This window comes from Macaca mulatta, chromosome 11 (genome assembly GCF_049350105.2).
Source record: "Macaca mulatta isolate MMU2019108-1 chromosome 11, T2T-MMU8v2.0, whole genome shotgun sequence".
NCBI lineage: Eukaryota > Metazoa > Chordata > Mammalia > Primates > Cercopithecidae > Macaca > Macaca mulatta.
In genome coordinates, this window is record NC_133416.1 from 54,835,269 (window position 1) to 54,857,950 (window position 22,682).

General features: G+C 56.3%; 1 protein-coding gene and 1 long non-coding RNA gene across 12 annotated transcripts; one reads left to right on the forward strand and one right to left on the reverse strand.

The window, feature by feature from the left end:
- Positions 1-116: 116 nt before the first annotated feature.
- On the reverse strand, positions 117-22,663 carry RAPGEF3 (Rap guanine nucleotide exchange factor 3). Of its 11 annotated transcripts, none has more exons than XM_015151541.3 (28): positions 22,334-22,663; positions 21,649-21,861; positions 15,708-15,761; positions 15,515-15,621; positions 15,191-15,312; positions 14,834-14,979; positions 14,131-14,215; positions 13,721-13,781; positions 13,532-13,608; positions 13,189-13,335; positions 12,617-12,729; positions 12,252-12,340; positions 11,872-11,950; positions 11,512-11,662; positions 11,344-11,426; positions 10,660-10,699; positions 7,784-7,865; positions 7,328-7,474; positions 5,297-5,394; positions 4,703-4,828; positions 4,430-4,611; positions 4,094-4,184; positions 3,929-3,979; positions 2,971-3,058; positions 1,527-1,591; positions 1,056-1,110; positions 884-955; positions 117-546 (listed from the first exon to the last, which is right to left on the reverse strand). In XM_015151541.3, exons 5-28 carry the CDS (start codon positions 15,281-15,283, stop codon positions 428-430), a joined length of 2,340 nt encoding a protein of 779 aa, XP_015007027.3. In that variant the 5' UTR covers positions 15,284-15,312; positions 15,515-15,621; positions 15,708-15,761; positions 21,649-21,861; positions 22,334-22,663; the 3' UTR covers positions 117-427. The 11 variants fall into 11 exon arrangements, with proteins under 11 accessions (XP_015007027.3, XP_077810099.1, XP_077810096.1 ...); XM_077953973.1 differs by having other exon boundaries at positions 11,512-11,649; positions 11,847-11,950; XM_077953970.1 differs by having other exon boundaries at positions 4,094-4,130; positions 14,834-15,002.
- LOC114670834 (uncharacterized) lies at positions 17,687-21,214 on the forward strand. The gene is made up of 3 exons (XR_003720602.2): positions 17,687-17,824; positions 19,514-19,728; positions 21,079-21,214. It is a non-coding gene; the product is annotated as an uncharacterized LOC114670834 (long non-coding RNA).
- Positions 22,664-22,682: the final 19 nt, after the last annotated feature.

Sequence of the window (22,682 nt, forward strand, 5' to 3'; positions counted from 1 at the left end):
TGCCCTTGCCACACACGGTACACACATGCAGCCTCTCTCTCTCTGTGTCCACTGTGAAAACAAACTGCAGGCCAGGCTGGACAACAAAGCCAGAGGCACAGAATCTGGAAAACACCTGGTGTGGAGAGCTCTCTATTGCACACAACATCCCAGCGCACTCCACTCTCCACCCACTCCTGGGGCCTCTCTGTCCCCCTTTCCTTGGCCTTGGGTCATTCCTTATTCCCAGCTTGGGTCCACTCCGAGGTCCTCCTTAGCCGCCAGTCATCACAGGGGACGGCTGCCTCCACGCTGCCTGCTCCAGGGACTCGAGTCCACTCCACAGAGAGCCCTGCTCAGCTGTGGCCAGCCTGTGGGTATCTTGGCCCGGCGCGCCCTGGCTTTCCAGACCACAAGTGCCTGCTCCAGCTCTAGTCCCAGCCCCTCCTCATGGCTCCAGCTCTCGGGAGAGGCGGGAGAGTTCCCGCTGGTTGTCGATGACCTTCAGCTGCTGGACATAAGCCCAGGTGCTGGCTGGACTCCGGGTGCTCAGGGACTGCTCCGAGCCTGGTGGAGGAGAGCAGTCAGGGAGGCACCGACGTCCCTTTGTGGAACTCAACGTTTCCCCCTCCAAGAAGCCATATCACATCTGCCTTCTTGCTCTCCACCACCCACCAACCACTTCCCATCACCAATTCCTAAAGATTGCTGTCCCTGCCCACCCCACAGGTGAGGGGACAGAAGAGTCCTGTGGCTCAGAGCACAGAGTCTGAACATTATCAGCATCATGTATGGAAGGGCCGGGCTCTGTGTCTGGCACATGGCAAGTGCCCAGGATGTGCCAGCCATGAGTAACTACCATGAGGACTCCCTCCCCGCCCACCCCCCACCGCCAGCCACTTACATGTGGAAATCCTCGCCACCTGGCTGTCCTCGTGGAGATGGGAAACTCGGCTTCTGAGTGGTGAGAGAGGCACTGCGGGGGGTGGGGAGGGGTCACGGAGTCAGGGCCACCCTGGAGCTTCACAGAGGATGTAGGGTGGGGGACCGCCCGCCCCGGGGACCCGCCCTCTCACCAGGGTTGTGGCTTCGGCAGTGGTGCAGCATCCGCGCAGCTCTGGCCATCATTCTCTGTGGACAACACCGGGACATGAGCTCTTGCCTGAGGGAGAAACCCCGTCCTGCCCTGTGCAGCAGCAGGGAGGCCAAGCTCCCTCTGAACCAAGGATAAGGGGCTGTAAGAGCTGGGGTCATGTGTACTTCGCCCCAGAGGGGACCAGGCAGAGGACAGGAGGCAGAGGCCAGGTGAGAAAGGCTTAGAGAGAAGAGGGCTGGAAGGGCTCTTGTTGAATCGTGAGATCTCTGAGGCTGGCACCCTGGCAGACCTTCCAGTTGCAGTGGAATAAGGCAGGGGCTATTACACAGTAAGTATTCGTCCTCATATTATTCATAACAAGTTTAAGCCGCCTCCAAGCCCTGCCCCTTCCCAGGCCACAGTCATGTCCCCCAACCTATGTTAGTAGTCAACACCTGCTCCCTGAACTCACCATCTTCTCAAAGTTGATGAGGTTCTCCACTAGTGTGTGGTTTCCCTCATGAATGAAGGTCATGTCTGCAAAGAGACAGGTTTTGTTCATAGGTCCCCAAACTTCTGCCCTCTGTAGCCCAGAAAAGGTGAAGGGCATAACGGCTCCCTTGGGCCTACCTCACCCCATAGAGCCCCTGCCTCTGCCCGCTCCAGGCCCCAGCAGCATTTCCTTGTATCTCTCAGGCCCTGAAAGGCAGCCCGTATTTGTCTGGATGTCTTAATTCTTCCAGCCTAAGAACTCCTAATTCATCTCTGCGCTCCCCGAGGCATCAGCACTTGAGGTGTAATCTCTCCAACAGTGTGAGTGCACACACAGATAACTATGGGATGGGGGACGGAGGCAAGAAGGGGGGAATGGAGGGATGGTGGTAGGAAGCAGGGGATGGAGGCAGAAAGCAGGGAATGGGGGATGGAGGCAAGAAGGAGTAATGGGGGCATGGAGGCAGGAAGGAGGAATGGGAGGACAGAGGCAGGAAGGGGAGAAGGGAGGGACAGAGGCAGGAAGGGGGAATGGGGGGACGGATGCAGGAAGGTGGGAATGGGGGGACAGGCAGGAAGGGGGGTGGGGGATGGAGGTAGGAAGGGGGCGATGGGGGACGGAGGCAGGAAGGGGGGATGGGGGATGGAGGCAGGAAGGGGGAATGGGGGAACGGAGGCAGGAAGGGGAGAAGGTGGGGACAGAGGCAGGAAGGGGGAATGGGGGAACGGAAGCAGGAAGAGGGGAATGGGGGACGGAGGTAGGAAGGGGGCGATGGGGGACGGAGGCAGGAAGGGGGGATGGGGGACGGAGGCAGGAAGGGGGAATGGGGGAACGGAGGCAGGAAGGGGGGAATGGGGGGACGGAGACAGGAAGGGGGGATGGGGGAACGGAAGCAGGAAGAGGGGAATGGGGGATGGAGGTAGGAAGGGGGAATGGGGGGACAGAGGCAGGAAGGGGAGAAGGTGGGGACAGAGGCAGGAAGGGGGAATGGGGGAACAGAAGCAGGAAGAGGGGAATGGGGGACGGAGGTAGGAAGGGGGCGATGGGGGATGGAGGCAGGAAGGGGGGATGGGGGACGGAGGCAGGAAGGGGGAATGGGGGAACGGAGGCAGGAAGGGGGGAATGGGGGGACGGAGACAGGAAGGGGGGGATGGGGGAACGGAAGCAGGAAGAGGGAAATGGGGGACGGAGGTAGGAAGGGGGCAATGGGGGACGGAGGCAGGAAGGGGGAATGGGGGGACGGAGGCAGGAAGGAGGGATGGGGGGACAGGCAGGAAGGGGGAATGGGGGAGCAGAGGCAGGAAGAGGGGAATGTGGGGATGGAGGCAGGAAGGGGGATGGGGGATGGAGGCAGGAAGGTGGGAATGGGGGGACAGAGGCAGGAAGGTGGGAATGGGGGAACGGAGGCAGGAAGCCCTGTTACCTTTGAGAAGAAGGGGCATGAAGGGGATGACAGGAGGGGAGAGCTTGGCGAGGGCCAGTCGGTACACCCGGTGGTTCCATGAGGGATCCTAGGGGAAGAAGCCACACTGAGGGGGTTGCACACAGCATAAGCCACCACAGACCCCACCCAACCAAGGAGGGGCCACATGCCCATCCCACAGCAGGTGCAGAGGCCCCAACTCAGCCTCTCCTCAGCCCCAGGTTTCACCCAGGCTCTGTCACAGGCGAGCACGGGGCTTCCAGCCTCCCATTAGCACTGAGAAAATTCACAGCACTTAGAGGGGCCCCAAGTTTCTTGGAAAAGTCTGTCTCTGTCATCTCTCTGTCCCTCCCTCTCTCTCCCTTTCACCCTCTGGAGAGTAAACTCCTTTGAACCCCTTGAGCCCCACGAGGTGGATTTTCTCTCAAGAGCTCCCAGGCTATGCTGATGAAGTACCTCTTCTCTGCTTCTCTCCAGAACAGTCAAATCCTCAAAAGTTCCTGGAGGTGGGAGGTTCCACCCCCAAGTCTTTCCTCGCCTGTTCTACAAGCCCCTCGGAGCTCCTGAGGGGCAGACAGGCCCTGGTGCACCATGGGCGCTCCGTGCCAGGCCCCTGAGCTCTGGAGCCCCTGACGCTGCCCTGGTACCTCAGACCCCAGGACCGGACACCCACATGCTCCAGCCCAGTCTTCACACAGGATCTCCTGCCCCCATGCAGACACACACTGAGGGCCAGAGTGCACCATGCAACCCCTATCCTAGTGCTGAACACCCCCTCCTCAGCCAGCTCCCCAAACTCACAGGCCGGAGCTAGGCCCCGGGCCGAGGTTGGGAACCCTGAAAGTGACAAAGGACAGGTATAGGGGCTGTGGGGAAGCCAAGAGTGAGGATGTCTGGAGGGCAGGGCTGAGCCAAGCTGATCCTAGCAGAGCCAGGCCAGGCGGGGCTGAGCACTCACCAGCAGCCTCTCGAGGGCAGAGTACAGCTTCCGGACTTTGTGCGGCAGCCGCTGTGAAAGGGAGGCAGATGAGCCGCTGCTCTGGGGGAGGCCCAACCCCATCCAGCACTCCCAGGAGGGCCTGAGGCCTGACCTCAGGAGGGGGGCCCTCCAAACCACACCTACCTCCCAGGTGTGGGCTAGGCGGCTGATGGCTGAGTTGCTGAGGCCAAACATGACGGCAAAGAAGGAATTGAGATTCTTCTGCTCCTTGAGGCTGTGAGCAGAAGACCCAGAGACCCTCAGGGTAAGGGAAGCAGCCACCCCCACAGTGTCCCCAGACAAGGGCCAGGCCAGCCTCTGCAGAGACCCAAGCTGGATGCGGTGGGAAGGCAGAGGCTCCAGGAGACCCAGGGAACAAATAGGGTGGCAGATTTGGCAACATACTAAGCAAAGAGCGGGGTTTAGGAAAAGGTAGCCCAGGGACTCTGGCCACGCCCCACCCGCTGGACAGGGACTCACTGGGCCGCCAGCTTAATGAACTTCCTGAGCAGCTGGGCCCGGGGGCCGGGCACCGGGCAGAGACACAGCTCGGTGGCCACCCAGTACTGCAGCTCGTTGAAGCGGCGCATGAAGCGCTCCAGGTTGGCGGTGGTGACATCCCGCAGATGCTGGGGGCCCAGCACATAGTAAATTAGCTCCACCTGGGCAGGGGCAGCAGGCGAGGTCAGTGAATGCCGAGCCGAGCCGGGCCTCCCGCCGCCTGCTTTCCTCCCCCAGCTCTGCCTCCCACACCTGGTGGATGCTGTTGAAGAGGCTCCAGTCGTGGTCCGTCAGCTGGCCTGCCAGGTCCTTGGCACTCACCAGGTCCAGCCCCTCAGCAGAGCCCACAGTGGGCCCCAGCTGGTCAGGGTGTGGGGTCTGCGGGTGGGAGAGTGCTCAGGGGGCTGCCTGAGGAATCCAGGGAAAGGCACAGGGTAGGGGGAGAGGGTTGGGGCAAGGACTCTATGCTCATGTTAGCAGGAGGGTTAGGAGGGCAGGAGCGGCGAGTAGAGGGTGTCTAGGGGCTGTAGCAGCTGGAGGATAGGGCTCTCCAGTGCTGAGACTCCTCCTTTTAGGCTCCTGTCTCCTGGGGAACCCCTAACTAGGGCAGGTCCTCCTCTTTCTCCTTGGGAGCTCCCAACCAGTGCTACCAGCCCCTGCCCTGCACAATCTTGGGAATTTCCCCATCAGCTGCAGCCCACTCCTTCCTCTGTGTGCTGAGGACCCAGCAGCAGCCAGAGCCAGGCCCTTCCTCCCTCTTCTCCCTGGGACCCTCCCCAGAATCCACCCCTTCCAGGCTCAAAATAGATCTCCTCCCTGGGCCCTGGCACCCTGCCTGGTCCCTACCAGCTCATGCACTTCCTGTGGGTTGACAACAAAGAGCCGCTCATTGAGCCCCAGAGATGTGGCCACACCACGGGCATCTGGCTGCAGGCCAATGGCATCTGCAAAGACAGCAGTGGCGGCCTGGGTGGGGGAAGGGAGGGAGGCCAGGGACCAGCTGGAGGACAGGGTGGAAGAGATGTTTGGGAGGCTGGGAGGTTGTTTCTCCTCGTAGCGGGGTTGAAGTCCTGGGCGGGTGCTCAGAATACACAGGTACATGTGCCCACACAGCCACGCTGCCCAGGAAAGCACATCCAAGAGAATGAGAAAAGATCCTCAGTGAGTCAGGAAGAACCTGGGCAGGGTCTGATCCTCCCGCAGCCTCACTTTCCTCCCTGGTAAAATGGAGACAATAAGACTTGCCCTGACTATTTCATAAGTCAAATAAAATAATGTATATAAATAGTAGCTATAAGTATATGCTATGTATAAAAGCTCTTTGAAAACTGGGAAGTGTCTTACATAAGCCTTGGTGTTGATTTTCATCAGCTCCTCATGGACTGGGACTGTGCTTGAGTTCCCAGTCCCTAGAGCAGTGGCCTCCAAAGTTAGGCACATCAGATCATTCACGTGCCCAGGGAAAATATGAGCTCTTCTACTTACATTTATTTTTTCTACCTGCTTTGCATTTCTACTCCATCAATTTCTATTTTATCTATCTTTATTATGATATTAATGTAGTAATATATGTGTATTACTTACAAACAAATATTCACACCGTGGGGTGAGGGTTTTAATTAAATATTGGTTATTGACATGGGTGTCAATCCAAGTGCTTTGGCGATCAGTGCTCTAAACAGTGCCTGGCACATAGTAGGGTCTCAATACACATGCCCTTTGGGCAACTGCAACTCACCAGATGGCCAGCAGAGGGCAGTGCTTCCCAGGGCAGGGCACACAGGAGGCCTTCAACTCTCCCCACTTACTGAAAGGAGAAGGCTTTTCTTTTCTCATCCCCACTTCTTGAACGCCCCTAATTCTTGTCTGTCCTGGGTTCCAGCTGTCAGGCCCATGCCCTCCACAGAGAATGGTGGTTTTGAATGTTCCAGGTTCTCTGGAGGCCCATCTTAATAATCCTGAGCCCACCATGTTCTCAGCACTGACTTTGTGGCAGGCCCTGTGCTGCTTTACACACATTAGCTCACTTAGTAGCCATTACAACCCTTTGGTAGATACAATTACAGTCCTCATCTAACAGGTGAGGAAATGCAGGCTCAGAGAGGTTAAGCAACTTCCCCAGCATCACACAGCTAGTAAATGGTGAGCCTAAGATACCTTCACACGTCTGGGAGTCCACAGTCTATGCTCTTAACCATCAAGCTGACCTGTTTTACCTGCTGTGGTATCTCCAGCTCCTAACATATTGCTGGCTCATAGCTGATCCTCAAAAATGTTTGCTGAGTGACTAAACAAATGAAGACTACCTAAGTTCCAAGACCAGCTACTCTCACTGTGTGAGCTTGAGGAATAGCTCACACCCTTTGAGCTTCAGTGTTCTTGTCTGAAAACAGGATAAAAGTACCTGCACCTCATGAGATTGCTATTATTTCATATTAAATGACTAAGCACAAATGATGATAGTAATAGCAGCTAATAGTTATGTATCACTATGTGCCAGGCGCCATTCTAAATGCTTTCATAGATGAACTCATTTGATCCTCACAGTTCCTCCAGGGGGCAAGTACTCCTACTATTCCCATTTTACGGATGATAAAACTGAGCACAGAGAGATGAAGTACCCTGCCGGAGGACACACAGATAAGGAGCTGAAGGGCTGGTGCCAAATGCAAGAAGCAGGCTCCAGAGCTCATGCTCTTACACACTGCATGAAATGCACTTCGAATAGATGCACTCCACCTCCCATGAATGCTAGCCATCATTCACACTGAGGAAGACGAGAAAGATGACAATGATGACAATGATCTTGACTGGGGGACCTGGGTGCAGATCTGAGGGGCCACCCTCCCTTGGGGTCTATCCAGGGGCATAACTCACCACCTGCAGAATTGACCTTCACCAGCACCTGCTCCTTGGTCCAGCCATCCTCCTGAGCTAACGCCGCCATCACCTCTCTCACAGACGCTGTCACAGGCAGCTGCAGGGTCAACACTGAGTGGTCTGGCAGGCAGATGTCATAGGGGACTAAAGAGGAGACCAGACTGAACTGTGGGAAGGGCCGCCTGATCTCTACCCCAGGAGGGAGAGGGCAGTTATTGCAGTAAGGGTGGGAGGAATCCCCAAGAGGCTGAGCTGCAGGTGGGGAGGCCCTGAGCAAAAAAAAGGGGTACAGGAGGCAGATGTGGCCAGCAGCCTGGAACACAGACCCTGAGGAGTACAGCATGCCACCTTGGCCCAGGCACGCCCAGGTCAAAAGCGACGACAGCAGGACAAGAGAGGCAGAGACAGCAGGGTGCAGATGTCAGGTGCACCCAACTGGCTCAGACCACCAACCTTTATCCCCAACTCGGATGGCACAGCTGCTGCCAGGAAGGGGCTCGTCCTGGTTGGGGAGCCAAACAGGCAAGTTCCGGGCCTGGGAGGAAGAGGAACGAGAAAATAAGACTGGGAGGATGAGAGGAGAGCATGGAGGGAGGGATTGTGAGGGCCCTGTGTCACCAGGAGCATGGGCTCCACACAGCATTCACACCACCAGAGGGCTCTGCCTGCCACATTCACCTGAGCCCAGGTAAGGCACCTGGGACCAAGGCTCCAGGAGAAGACACAACGTGTCTAAGGGCGGGGCAAATCCATGCCCCTGCGTGTGTGTGCTTCTGCCTCTGCCGGATAGGTCCAGAGCAGTTCTGATATGAAAACTCTTGGCAGCTGTTGACTTGGATTTTTTCTTCCTTTCCCTCCAGCTACCATTTGCTACAAGCCAGGCATTATTCTGAGGATCTAAGTATTCACAATGCACCTTTGACAAAAGCATTATTATTTCCATTTATGGATGAAATAAATGAGGCTCAGAGAGGTTAAGTAACATGCCCAAAGCCACACAGCTGCTAACTGGCAGAGTTGGAATCCCTGCTGCTCCTTTCCCTCTCTGTGCTCCAACACTGTGCCAGCGGCCCTGTCCCAGTCCACCGCAGAGATGCAGTGCGTGGAAACCACTGCCAAGCCTCTGCTGGTGGGGCAGCACCTGCCAGGCAAGGCTCCTGATGCAGGTTCCCCTTCCCACCCTGCTTTTTTCCGACTCTGGTACTGACTCTGTCCCTCCTCCCAGCTCTGCGTATGGCAGATTCTCCAGGTTCAGACCTCAATCCATTGCTCTTCCCTACATTTTCAAATCTCAGGGCCCCCTGCAGAGTTCCTCACTGCCTCATATGTCGCCTGTACATGGGTGATTCCCAAAACTACCAGCCGTGCTGAACTCTCTTCCAAACCCTGGTCTCAAACACCCCCTGGATCCTTCCACATGAGTGATCCATTACCTCACACTCCATATACCCATCGGATCCTTGCATCCTGCCTCCCAGACCACTCTGCTCCCCAGCCATTCTCCCAGGCTCCAGGCTCCTCCACACTTCCTGTAGCTTGTCATCTTGCTTTGAGGATTCTTCTTTGAAATGGGTCTCCCATGCCCCCTCCTCCCCTGCCCAGGCTAATTTCAGTTCCACCTGCCCACGAGGCCTCACTCCTTATCTACTCCAATGGCCCACCTATGCTCCTCCTCCTCCCTCCCAGGTGCCTCCAACCCTCCTCCTCCAGTCTGCCTGACCAGAGCCCCGTGAAGCTCCCGCCCTTGGCTTCAATGGCGGCCACTGTTTGCTGGAGAAAGCCCAGGCTCTTTAGCTGACCTATTCAAAACACAAATCAGACTTTGCCAACCTTGGCTCAAACCCCTTCAGTGGTCTGCACTGCTCTTAGGACAAAGATCAGACCCCCTGGCCCTGGCCCATGGGGCCCTGCCCACTTCCTGCCTGCTCTGGGGTCCTGCTCTCACTCTCGCTCCTCCAGGGATCCTCCTCCTGGGTTTCCTTTCCTCCTGGGTTTGCCCGCCAGGTATCCTCTTCTTCCTCCACCCTCGCCCCCTGCAGCTCTCAGCTCCAGTAGTCGCTTACATGGGACACTTTCCCTGAATCTGCACTGGAGTCGGCCCTTCCCCTCCCATTTTCAGGAGCCGACTCCAGTGCAGACTCACGGAAAGTGTCCCGTGCCACTGCACATCACGGGTTGTTTAACTGCTCTGCCCCTTGCCTGACTGCAGCCCCACAGGCCAGGGCTGAAGTGCAGCATCAGCACCTAGCACAGTGCCCAGCCCGCGAGGGCGAGCCCACATCAGTTTCTGAGCGTCAGCCAAGAGCCAGGCAGCATGTGAGCAAGGAGAAGCGGAGGTGGGGGCCCGCAGGAGGGAAGTCAATCCTCCAGTGGGATGGGAGAGAGACCAAAGGACAGAAAGCAAGTAGGCAAAGAAAACAACTCCACCTGGCAAGAGTGCTTTGAAGAAAATCACAGAGGACACCACGGCAGAGCCTGGTGGGGAGAAAGGGGAGGGTGCTCCAGATAGGGAGATGGGAGGGGGCCTGTCTGGGAACCCAGCATTTGGCTGAGATGAGAACAAGAAGGATCCTGTCAGGCAGAGCCAGAGAAAGACGCTTCCAGGCTAAGGGATAAGTACAAAGGTCCTGAGGGGATAACAGGCTTAGCCTTCGGAGGAGAAGAAGCCAGTGAGAGCCTCCAGCAGGCAGAGGCTGGGACGCACAGTAGGCTGGGAGCACAGGGAGCCTGCTGGCCGGTGAGGCCCCTGGATTTTATTCCCAGTGCAGCCCTCCCCACCACCAACCCAATCTACCTTTCCAGTTCTTTCTACCACCATTCCTCAACCAAATCCTGGCTGCAGTCACATCTTCTCAAATCCTGGCTGCAGTCACATCTTCTCGTCCCCTCTTTGCTTCCCTTTAAGCCCCAGCTGAGAATGGCCTGGGGCCACCTCTGACTTTCCAGGGAGGGGCCTCGCCTTCCTCTGAGCTCCCATAGCACTGGCCACCAGGAGCCCTGTGGGCCTCAGAGGCCAACTCCAGCCACCATTCCTTATCTCCCAGGCTCTCTACCTGTGGGCATGAATTACCTCCCAAAAGGAATAAAAGGCCCATGGAGTCAGGGAGTGGGGGAGGAGGGAGACCGCCTTAGGCCTCTGCGCCTCCGGGCACAGCCTGGCCCAGGGCACCACATGCAGCAAGGGCCCTGTGAACACCTGTCACAGACCCAAGGGTGTGTCTGTGGGAGGAGAGCTTCCCACGCACACAGAGCCCCTCAGGGTCAGGGGGTGAAGGAGGGGCCTGCAGTCCAGGAGGAGCAGAGGAAAGAAGCTGGGGCCAGGCAGACACCTTCATCTGAGGAGATGCATTCCCACAGCCGTTCTCCAACCTGCAGACAAGAGAGAAGGGAGGTGAGCAAGCCCGGGTATTCCTGGGCCAGCAGCAGGGAGGCCCCTGGGGCTCTGGATTCCCCCCGGCCCTCACCAGTGGTTCAGAGGTAAGCACGACCAGGTAAGTATCACATAAAGAGGGGCAAACACGGTCTTGAAACCAGGCCCCTGGACTTTGTGATTTTCCAAGGCCAGGAGGGGAAGGAAAAAGTTAAAGGCAGATGGAGACCCAGGGTTTCAGATCAAGTGCTGTTTCAGATGAGCTCCCAATCCCCCTGAATCTCAGCTGCTCCCGTGGGAACACCTGCAAGGGTGAAGGTAAAGTCTAGGAAATGTACTGGGCGGGGCTGGCAGAAACTGGCACTGAGGGTATTTGGTAATAAATGCATGCCCAATGGAGGAAGTGAGAACAGCAGGTACACTCAGGATATGAGAATGAATAAATGAATGAGTGCATGACGCATGAGAATGGATGGACGTGTGGCGTGAGGGTGAACAGCAAGGGGACTGATAAGAACAAGGAATTGAAGTAAGTGGTTCAGCCTGGATCTGAAGCCAAGTGCTTGACTCCAGAGCATATGCTCTTGGTCCCCGTGGCACTGCCAGTTATGGAAATGACAAATTAACGGAATCAAAGCATCACCTGTGGTGTCGCCGCCTCTCTGGCCACTGCTCCCTCAGCAGGTTGCTGAGTCGGGCGTCCCTGCCCACCAGGTCCGAGAGTTTCTAAGAAGAGCCAAGATGCATTGAGATGGCTGTAGCTGTGTCCACCCCGGGCAGCCCAGCCCTGCTGTGCCTCACTCCCAGGTACCTGGAGGAAGCTGGTAGCCACAGGGTCAGTGTGGAGCATGGAGCCATACAGGGCCACCCACTGGCTGACCAGCCGCAGGATCTGCTGCCTCTTGTTGCAGATGTAGGTGCTGTGCTCCTGCTCACTGCCACCCGCAGGCTCCGCATGGAAGGTGGGCACCAGTCAAGGGAACCACAATATCCAACCAGGGCCACCCACCTGAGGCAAAGGACGGGCAGGATGCCCAGGCCCCAGGCAAGCTGGGCCTGGCAGCAGGCTGGCATTTAGAGGACTCAGCACAGCCACACTGGTAAGATTCTCTCAACCCTATGCACCATCCTATCCCCTACACACACCATCCCCGTGGGGCTGGAAGGATATTGGTGCAGAAGGGCGGCACAGAGTTGGGCGCTGGGCATGAAGACCCTGTGGGTCAGGAGGAAGTCGCTGAGGAATGTCTCTGTAGGACAGGGTAGGGGGATGGGAGGAGGCTTCAGAGGCCAAGTCTGCTGAGCACAGGTGTATGGACAGATGGAAGGACCCTTCCCCACATCCCACCACCTGCAAGGTAGCAGCAGTGTCCAGCCCCTGTGATAGTGCTCCCCACTAAGCCAAGAGCACAGGTAAGAGGACTTATTGCCAACCACTGTACAGACCGATCCAGCATTCGGTGAGGTCAGATGCAGGGTACCTGGCTCTCTCCCAGGCTGCATGGACCACCCAATGAGTCAGAAAGCAGGCAGGCTGTCTCTTGCCCTTACCTGTTGGGTCATGAGCACTGGAATCTGGTCCCATGGCCTCCAACAGGAGCTCTAGGATCTTCTCTGGGGTACCAGACATCACTGTATACCTAGCAGAAACGGCCAATCTATGGCACTGGTGCCACCACTCCCCACTCCCACACCTGGGCAGACATCAATAACCAATTACATCATTTTTCTCGATTAGCCAGCCCTGTCCCACCTTAGGGCAGGGAAGAGACTGACTCAGCGGGTGCATCCTGGTCCCTCAATACCTCTCCATCCACGGGTGGCCAGAGGGCAGGGATATGACACAGGGGAAGGGAGCAAAGACTGGGAAATGAAAGGAGAGACAGTGTGGAGAGGGAGCATGGCAGGTATGTTACCGGTTCCTGCCTGGGGTTGGGGGTCGAGATGGGCCGGCGCCCTGAGAGGCTCTCTCCAGCACCAGCACCACTTTGCCATGTTCTTCCAGCCGCATGGTCTTTGCCTCCACATCCTGGAGAAAAGGCCACACCCCATGCTCAACACATGATGTTCCAGCTTTAGACCCTCTCATCTACCTCCTTCATTCCAGCCCCTGAGCCCCATGAGGGTCCCACAGGGACCCACAGCCCTTCTCCCTCCTCTGACTTTGGCTCCACCTCCTCAGCCTTCCCTTCCTTCCATGCATCCTTCCTGCCCCACAGCCTAGTCCCCTGCCCCGTGCACACCCATCCTTCCCCTGGTCTCCCACACTGCGCCTGAGGTCACTGGTCTCGCTGAACCCCTGCTGTGCCCTATGGGCTTCACCTTCTCACACATACCCAGGGCCATGGTCCCCACTGCCAGCCGTCATAGCCCAGCGTCTCCTACCTGCCCTGCTTCTTACAGGCCCTCTGCTCTGGTCCCTACTCCTCGCCCCACATCACTTCTCTGGACGAACGGCCCCTGCCCTCCCCGACCCCAGCAGCAGCACCTTGATGATACGGTTGAAGTCCTGCTTGTCCACACGCAGGAAATGACAGTTGTCTTCTCGCAGGATGATGGTGGCTGCCCGGGGTGCATCATTCACCAGAGCCAGCTGTCCAAAGTCATCTCCCTCATGCAGGGTGGTCACCAGCCCCTGCAGCCAGGCCTCAGTCTCAGCCCACCCCTGCCAGCCCCAGCCCTTGCCAGGACAGACCCACAGCAGGAAAACAACCCAGACAGGAGACACAGAGGGTCAGCAGCAGTAGACTAACAAAGGCACTACCCATGAGGAACGGACCAGGGAGCAGTTAGGACCCAGGGCACTGGGGCGGGGAGGAGGGAGGGCTCACCTTGCCATGGGTCACCACGTTGACAGATCCCTTCCAGATAATGTACCATGAAGTGCCCTTGTCCCCCTGGCTGAACACTGACAGAGGCATACCTCAGACCAGGCCCTCCTGGCACCTACCACTCCTTCACACATCCTTCTGCCCATGTTCAGGCCCTGTGCCTGGCTTCTTGTGCCCTGCTGGACTTACACACGGTCCCTGCCTTGCTGTGTGGTTCAAAGAGCAGAACAGCCGCTAATTCTCGCTTCACCTGTGTGGTGGAGATAGGAGAGTCAGTGGTGACAAGTTCATGTGCAGAGCAGCCAGGCTTTTGCTAGGGGTGTGGTTAGGTCCAAAGACACAAGTGCTGAGGGACAGAAATGTGGCCAGGTCAGGTGTTTCCAGGATTTGGCAGGAGACAAAGCAAGTGGAGAAAATGGGCTGAGAGAGGCGGAAGGATTTTCAGACAGAGTAGCGCTGGGGGCAAGAAATCAGACTGAAAATTTCCAGCCACAGATGGAAGTGGAGAAATGCCCTCTGGCCCAGCAGTTGAGTTTCAGGGAAGTCACAGGAAGAGGAGATGCCTGGGACAGGGCAGGGCTGGGAGGGGCGGGACTGACCGAGTTGGAGAGGTGGGCTACAGCCTTGATGTGCAGCAGCTCCTCAAAGATGAGGTCCAGCTCTTCATCCGTGCGCTGACCTGGGCTGCAGGGACAGGAGGGATGGGAGCACACCGTGAACTGTGGGCCCGCCAGGCACAGGGAGCCACTCTACCCACCCAGCCGAAGCCCAGACGGTGCCTCAGCAGCGATGGTTATCAGCAGCGGCTAACCTTTACTGAGTGCGCACATGTGGCAGCGCCTGTGATGAGCATTTTGCATGCATTGTTTCACAACAAGCCTAAGGAGCAGTTCAATTATCCTCACTTGACAGAACAGGAACTAGCATGGGGAGGCTCAAGGTCACCCAGCCAGTAGCCGGTCCAGCTGGAATTTGAACCTGGACCCACCGGACTGCAGTTTCCAAAACTCCCTTGCTTTCAGCCACAACTGTGTCTCTGAGTGGGAAGGGTCCTCAGAGATCCCCCTGGCCCAACACTCTCATTTACAGAGGAAGAAACTGACTTGGGGTCGGTTTGGGAGTGTGGAGGGATCCGGGTCACACAGTGAGTCCATGGCAGTCAGGGCCAGGGGCTTCTGGGCCAGCCAGGTTCCCTTCCCTCCACAACAGGTGAGGGATGTCCCCAGAGATCAGTGTGAGAAACCATGGAATCTGAGTGCTGTGTGGGGTCTGGGGTCACGGGGTGCAGGGATTCTGACTCACGGCTTTCGAAGTGCCACAGTGAGCAGGGCGTCAGGCCCCCGCTGGGAGAGCAGGGCCACAGCTTCAGCCAACTCCTCCTCCATCTCATGAGCTCCCACGGGCTCGGGCTCGGGCCCGGGGAACCGGTAGAATTGGGCATCTCGGTCCTGGAAGGCCCAGTCGTGTTTCACTGGGGGGCAGAGGCCCAGGCATGGGGAAGGAGAGGAAATTGAGGCCATGTGGATATGAAACTGAAACCCCACAGCAATGCCACCCGTCAGCACTCCCCAAGTAATGCCTGCTTCCCAGGACTGCCCTGTCCTGTCCCCATCACTGCCCAGCCCAGCCCGGGGCACCCCACCCTGGGCTCGGGCTCACCATGGCAGAGGGCACCTTCATCCAGCAGCACCTGGCAGATTCCCACAACTTGGCTCCGGGAATGGACCCCAAGTCCCAGGGCCAAGATCCCATCCACCAGCTCCCGGCCAGAGCAGCACTGCCTATGGAAGGTAGAAGGGGACAGGCCAGTGGAAGGAGGGTGGCAGGGAGAGGGAGGAACTCTGCATTAGAAAGGCACCCTCTGAGGCCCAAGCCTGGTTCGTCCCTCTGCTAGAAGCAGGGTGAGGCCCAGGTGCCTGAAATAGAGTGGAACGGAGAGAAAGCAGGGAGGCTGGGCAGGGACGCAGCAGGGCCTCCACTCACCGATAGAGCCTAAGGTGGTACTTCCGGTCTCGGATGAGGTTTGGGCAGGTGGCCAGCAGTTGCCGATGCAGCTGCCTCCCAGCCCTGAACACCCGCTCTGTGGAGGCCTTGGAGGGAGGAAGAGCACAGTGATTCAGGCTCTGAACCCCTCATGGTGCTGCCTGTCCCAGCTCCACCCCACCCAGGCTTCTACCTGCTCCAGGCTCTCGCTGAAATCCAGGGACTCCTCGCTGTTGGTGAGTGGTGTCTGGAGGCAGCAGGGAAAGTGTGCACATCAGTGTGAGGCCTTCAAGCCCAGCTCTTGGATACCTCCCCTCCCCCATCACTTCCACCCTTGCCTAGGCCCCAACCCCAAATGCATCCATGTGGCCATTTATTCAGCAAATAAACAAATATTCACTCAGCACCCTGTGCCTCGGGCATCGCCTCTTCCCACCCTGCCATCCTGATCACCAGACCCAACCCAAAGACTGCCTCCTTACAGATGAGAGCCCCAAGGCACCCATTCTGCTTACTCAGGGCCCAGGGGTGCCCACACCCCCAGGTGAACTGCCACTGTTGGGGGAAAGAAGTGAAGGAGCTGAAAGAAGCATGAGAACATGAGATAAGAAGGCCCGTGAGATGGAAGCCAGGATGTGAGCAGCTCAGGAAGCCTAGGAACGACTGCTCCTGGGCTGGGGTCACAGGCCTGGTCCCCAGCCAGCTTCTGTGCTCTTCCACAGGCCCATGAGCAGGTCTCTTGCCATCTCTGGGCCTCGGATCAGCCTGGTAGTTAAAAACACAAATGCTGGAGCCAGGCTCCTGGATTCAAATCTGCTCCCCTACTGATTGAAGATGTGACCTGAAACAAGTGATTTAACCTCTCCCTCCCGACCTGAGTTTCCTTAACAATAAAATCTATAAAGTACTAATGATACCAACTCATGAGGCTTTGGGAGAATTAAATGAGCTGCTACACGTCGAATGTTTAAAGCATTGCCTGGCATAGAGCTGTATGCACATGTTAGCTAGTACTCATCTGTGAGGCATTAGGGTGGGGCTGCTTGCTGGAAAGCGTCTTTCTTCTCTGAGATGTTGCTAGCCCATGCCCTGCAAGAGTGAATAAGTCCTTGGTGGCACACAGGACTGGCTCAGGAAGACGCACTTTGTCACGGAAACACTGCTTAGTAAGGATTCCCTGCCCTTGGTAACAATCAAGCCATTTGGAATTCCCGGGCCTGTATACCCTGGAATAATGGCCAAGAAAGCCCCTCACAACCCTTCTCTTCCTGCCACCTGAGAACTGGGGTTTGTGGGCATCTCTGGACAAGATGCTCTACCGTCTATGAGCTGTCTCAAAGAGCTCACTGTACAGTTTACAAAGCACTTTACAGTTTACAAAGCACAACCACCCCCTTGATTTCACTGGATCTCATGTAAAATAGGATCAGACGTAAAATAGGCAGAGCAGGCATTGTCTGTCCTCTGTGACTTACGAGGAAATAAAAACCTGGAGGTGAGGTACCTTGTGTAACTCAGTCGTGCACACTTGGGACAGCCAGACAGCTGTGGAGAAGTTCAAGTTCCCACCCAGAAGTGCTCCCATTCTCAGTCTCCCCACACCCACCCCACCTACCCCTTTCCTCTCCCCTCACCAGCCAACTCTCTCCTAGCTTCCCATCTGCCCTCAGGTCCCTGAAAAGGACCTGCCGGGGAGTTGCAGTACAACCAGGCCTGGTGCTGGCAGGGCCCTGAGCACAGGCATCTTGGCACTGCGTGCCCAGGCAGAGGCCTGAGGTCTGGCATGCGCAGGCGCCTGGCCCAGGGCTGGGCGGAAGTCACTAGGTGTCCCAAGGGTATCCCTGCCCGGGTCATGGGGCCGAGCCCAGTGCCAGACACAGAGCCCCGGAGACTTAACGACAGGAAATGAGGAGGAGGAGGAGCCAGGGAAGGGAGGAAGGGCAGGAATGCTACCCAGCCAGCCCCCTGTGTAGGAACAAACAGTGCCTGAGTGCTAATGACTTGTTGTTGTTCATGTCAAAATGCCCAGGTGGCCCCAGTCCCTGCCCCAACTCCCACTGGAGCCCACAACCCAGGCTCCAGCACCAGCCCCTTCCTGGTATTATTCTGACCTGGAAGAGGGCACATTAGGAGGGGAGGTGCCGGGTCACATGGCCAGGCTGGTCATTTCCTGTCCTCCCCCAGGGGATGAGCATGCAGGTCAGAGAATAGGCCCTAGCCCATGAGCACGGAGGAAGGGACCTTAAGGAATCCCTCTCATTTTGACAAGGAAAGCAAAAGCCCAGAGAGATCCCACAACTATTTAGAAAGGTAAGATTCTACTGAGTAACTCTGCTACTGGTGCTGACCCCAGAGGTAGGTATTTGTTTCCTATTTCACAGCTAGAGGAAAGAAAGCTCCAAGGTTCTACAACCTGCCCTAACTGTTGGTCAGTAAGGACACCAGGATTCATACCTGTGTCTGTCTGATTCCAAAGGCCATGCTCTTAGCATTACGCCCTACCGTCCGTCTCCCATGATGCCTATCCCCATGTTTCCTCAGCTTTGTGCTATGGACACAGACAGTAGAGGTATTCTGCCTTCAGGCAAGTTCCGTGGGCAAGTAAGTTTGGAAACCACTGGGTTAGACAGAGGTAGATAGGTTTGTTACTCTACCCTTTCTGTGCCCCCAGGATGTTTGTGTGCATGGCAACCTTCTAGGATGGGGGCGAGAGAGGGCTGCTATTCAAGGTCAGTGGTCAAGTGTATGGGCTCCACAGCCAGATGCTTGGGTTCAAATCCTAGCTTCTGCATTACCATCTGGTTATGCGAGCTCATGCTGATTACTGAAGTTCTCAGTGCTTCAGTTTCCTCGTCTGTAAACTGGGGTTGATGATAAGAATAGTACCTATCACAAAGGGTTATGAGGATCAAAAAGTTAATAATATAAAGTACTTGGAATGGTGCCTGGATCATAGTAACTACTTAGTAAATGTTAGTTGACTTGATCAGATGTTATTATGTCATGATGGGCCCTATTATCAGGACACAGTGCAAAAAAAAAAAAAAAAAAAAAAAGCTATACCATGTCAGTTTCAGGGTTCTCAGTTGGGAAGAAGTAGCTGATATGGGTCAAGGTGAAGGTCCTCACCCACTCCCTCCTTTCATTCCTGAACAGAAAGGTTTCAGGGTGGAAGAGGAGGCGCTAACTCCCCTGGCACCAGCACTGTGGCCTGCCCCACCCTCACTCCCTGTCACTGAATGTCAGAGCCGGGCTGGAGAGACAGGCACAGAGCCAGACAGCCTGGGGACCTGTCAGACCAGTTCCCTTGGGCCATAGCTAACATGTTAGGCTAAAGCTGCTTGTGGTGGGACAGGGGAAGGGTGCATGGGGTGAGGTGATGCCTTAAGGTGTCAGTGTTACTATTTGTAGCAAGAGAGAAGTGCAGCGTGGTGGTTATGTGGTTATGAGCTTGGACTCTGCAGCCAGATTGCCTAGGACCAAAGCCCAGCTTTGTCACTTAGCAGCTGTGTAACTCTGAACCTGTCACTTAACCTCTCTGTGACTTCATTTTCACATCTATAAAATGGAGATGATAACATTAATACCTATCTCACAGGGCTGTTGTGAGAATTATTTGATATGATAAAGGTAAACCTCTTACAATAATGTCTGGCACATAAGTACTGTATAACTATTAGCTGCTGCTATTATTTGGACAGATTGGATGAAAGTGTGTTCTCTGAGTTACAAAATAGGGTCACTTCCCCAAAAACAGTCGCACAAAGAGAATCATCTCAGACTTCCCTGAGCTAATAGAACCCACCAGAGGTCACTGATCTTGCCCCTGCCCCCAGACATCAGACAAGGTCTCACCTCCCCCCTCATGTTTTCCAAAGATGTTCTTCCATTCCATTCCAGTGTCACCTTTGCCATAGCTGTTAAGTCTTATCTTAGTCTGTATCTAACTGCAAGCTCTCCTACTGTAACCCGCCTGCATTTTCTCTTGTCCTGGTCTAGGTAGGAACGGAAAGAGCTGTCTTCAGACTTCTTCTCTGGGAGGTTAATGGGTTTTCCCCTTGGCTTTCGAAGAGGGAGGTCTGGCATCAATAACTGGCAGTGCTGTCTTCCTGGGACTCCGGCTCCACCCCTTTACCGTGGGTGTGCGTGCTCACAGCTGGCACTCATTCATTCCCTCATGGAAGCCTTCCCTGGGCTAAAGGCATCATCAAGAGGTAAGAGGTACAGCTTCACAGGTACCCAGAGCCTCTCAAACACAGGAATGATGGAATGAAACCTCCCCACCCCAGTCCCCAAAGATGGTCATCAGAAGAGGGAGCAGCCGCCTGCCTCTAAACACTAAAAATCTAAGTTCCCTCTAGTCACCAACGCCCACCTGGCAGGGAAGGGCCTTGTTTCTGTGCCTTTGACCCCATTTACACTCCAGCAACCTTCACCCCCACCTCTCCAGCCTCCCCACGCACACCAGCCCTTCATTTCTGGGGGCTGAGGGGAGTCAGGAAACAGCCTGGTGGCCTCCTCCACTCCCTCCCAGACTTCAGGTCCCAGGGGATCCTCCAGTGACCTCATTGTCCTGGCACCTGACCTTCTCCCTACCCCCTACCTTGCCTCTACAAGCTGGGAAGGGGACAGGAAATGCACAAATAATTATAGCCTAAGAGGGAAAGAGGGAGGGAGGGTTCCAGCCCACTGGCTCCAGGCAATAGGTACAGCCAATGACCCAGAGAAGAGAGCTGGAGGGGTAGCGGGGGAGGACCCAGGTTCATGATAAGGAAGACCCTAGTAGAGAACAGCTCTACCAGTACTGACACCTGGACTCTCCTCTCAATTCTGAGTGCAAAGAGGAGCCCCTCATCTTGGTGGGTCTCAGTTTTTTCAACTCAGCCTCAGCGTAAATGGCAGTTGGGCAAGGTAGGGGGAAGGAGGGAGAAGGTAGTGGTTATTCTACTAGAAAGCACTTGCCAATAAGAAATGAACTCTTGGCCAGGTGCAATGGCTCATGCCTGTAATCCCAGCACTTTGGGAGGCTGAGGCAGGTGGATCACAAGGTCAAGAGATCGAGACCATCCTGGCCAATATGGTGAAACCCCATCTCTACTAAAAATACAAAAATTAGCTGGACATGGTGGTGCACAGCTGTAGCCCCAGCTACTCAGGAGGCTGAGGCAGGAGAATCGCTTGAACCTGGGAGGCGGAGGTTGCAGTGAGCCGAGATGGCGTCACTGCACTCCAGCCTGGTGACAGAGGAAGACTCCAGTTAAAAAAAAAAAAAAAAGAAAGGAAAAAGAAAAAAGAAATGAACTCTCCTGGCCAAGCGCGGTGGGTCACGCCTGTAATACTAGCACTTTGGGAGGCCAAGGCAGGTGGATTGCTTGGGCCTGGGAGTTCAAGACCAGCCTGGGCAACATAGCAAAACCCGGGTGGACACATGCAGTAAAGATGTAACTGAATCTCAAGCTAAGCTACTCTATTTAGTCTCTGCCGATTTGGATAGTACACCCATTATCTTGCCTCCCAAATCCCACCATTCATTCCCCTTCCTGCTCTCTCCTTCATTCTTTCAGGTCCAGAAATGTTTCTCACTAGCAAAGGGCACTTCGGTCATCTCAGATTCTCCAAATGTCTCAGAATCCTTCCCTGAGACCCCAAAGGCAGGTACCAAGCAGCGTCCACATGACCACCTCACCCCAAGCCCAAAACACAGAATTAGCACAGTTCAGTAACTCACTAAAGGAGAATGCTGCCACAGTGACGTACCCAAGAACCGTAACCAAGCTTACCTCACTCCAACCCCTTGACCTGGCCCCTATACCTCCCACCTTCACCTGGAGAGAACACACAAGCACCTCACTCAATGCCTGGCTCACAGAGGTGACAGAGAACAAATCCCGTTCCCCTTCCCCCTATGCCCAGAGACATTTGGGCAGAACACACACACACAGACACACACTTTGCAGCTGTGTGAGCCACCCACGCATACTGCAGACAAGCTTCCTGACCCACTGTCTAAGGCAGCTGTACCACTCTACACCCCCAGAGCAAGCTGGACCACCAGCAGCACGCCGAGCCACGATCCAGGCCCCCCTCTAGCCCTGGTACTGACCCTGGCACCTGGGCAGGTGAAAGGGACTCACCCAGCGCAGCCCCTGGATGCAGCTCGGTCGCTGATGCTCCAGCAGCAGCTGGTAGGAGCAGCTTCGGGGCCGGTGCATCTTCCTCAACACCATGTTGAGTAGTGTCCCCTCCGGCACCACATCAGGGAGGGGTCCCACCCGCGGTGCTCCCAGAGCTGGGCTATCCTCCACAGCCAGGCCCACCTGCCAGCAGCTCTCACCTGGCCAGCCCACCTGTGACACAGGGAGGAAAGTGGACAGCCATGGGACGGGACTGGAGCAGCTGGACCACAGTTCAACTGCCCCAGGCAGAACTACTTCCTTAGAGTCCTCTGGACTGGTCAGGCGGAGGTGCTGCAGCCCTGCCAGGAGCTGGGGGGAGGAACAGGAAGACCTTTACTGGGGCCTGCCGGTCTGGCGCACTTAGGGGTCTCCAGCTGGCTCTTGGAAAAGATCAGGCCCTTTTTAGTCCTCTTTGGAATTCTGTCCCATCTCACTGCCCATGCCCCTGCAGGGATCTCCACCACCTCCCAGTATGAGGCTGTAGATTCACTGGGTCTCCCAGAAATGCAGCTTCTGCTCAAACCCTTCTCCCCTCCTCCTCAGCCCTGACCAACCCTCTCTCTCCCACCCAAACTCCCCACCGTGTCAGCTTCCTCTCCCGCCCTCTCCTGCTCCTCTTCAACCCTGACCCCACCTTACCCACCTTCATGTTTCTTTTCAAGCTCGCACAGCAGTGCAGGCTCTAACAAAAGGCTGGGCGGTCCCCAGCGACCCCCATCAGCTTTGATAAGGGAATCGGGAGGGAGCCGGTGGGTAAGTCCAGGTACAGCGAACGGGGCCAGTGCCTAGCTGGACCGGCTGCCAGGGCGGCAGGATGCAGAGCTCGGTGGAGAGGCTCCTCTTGGGTGAGTAGAGGGGTGGGGGCTTGGTGGGGGGACGCCACCCAGCCACCGGCGACAAGGAGCCCCAAGCCTCCGCCTTCGTCCCAGACCAAGAAGCCAGCTGGCACCGGGCGCTGAAGCAAGGCTGCGCTGGCTCCGGTCCGGGCGGGA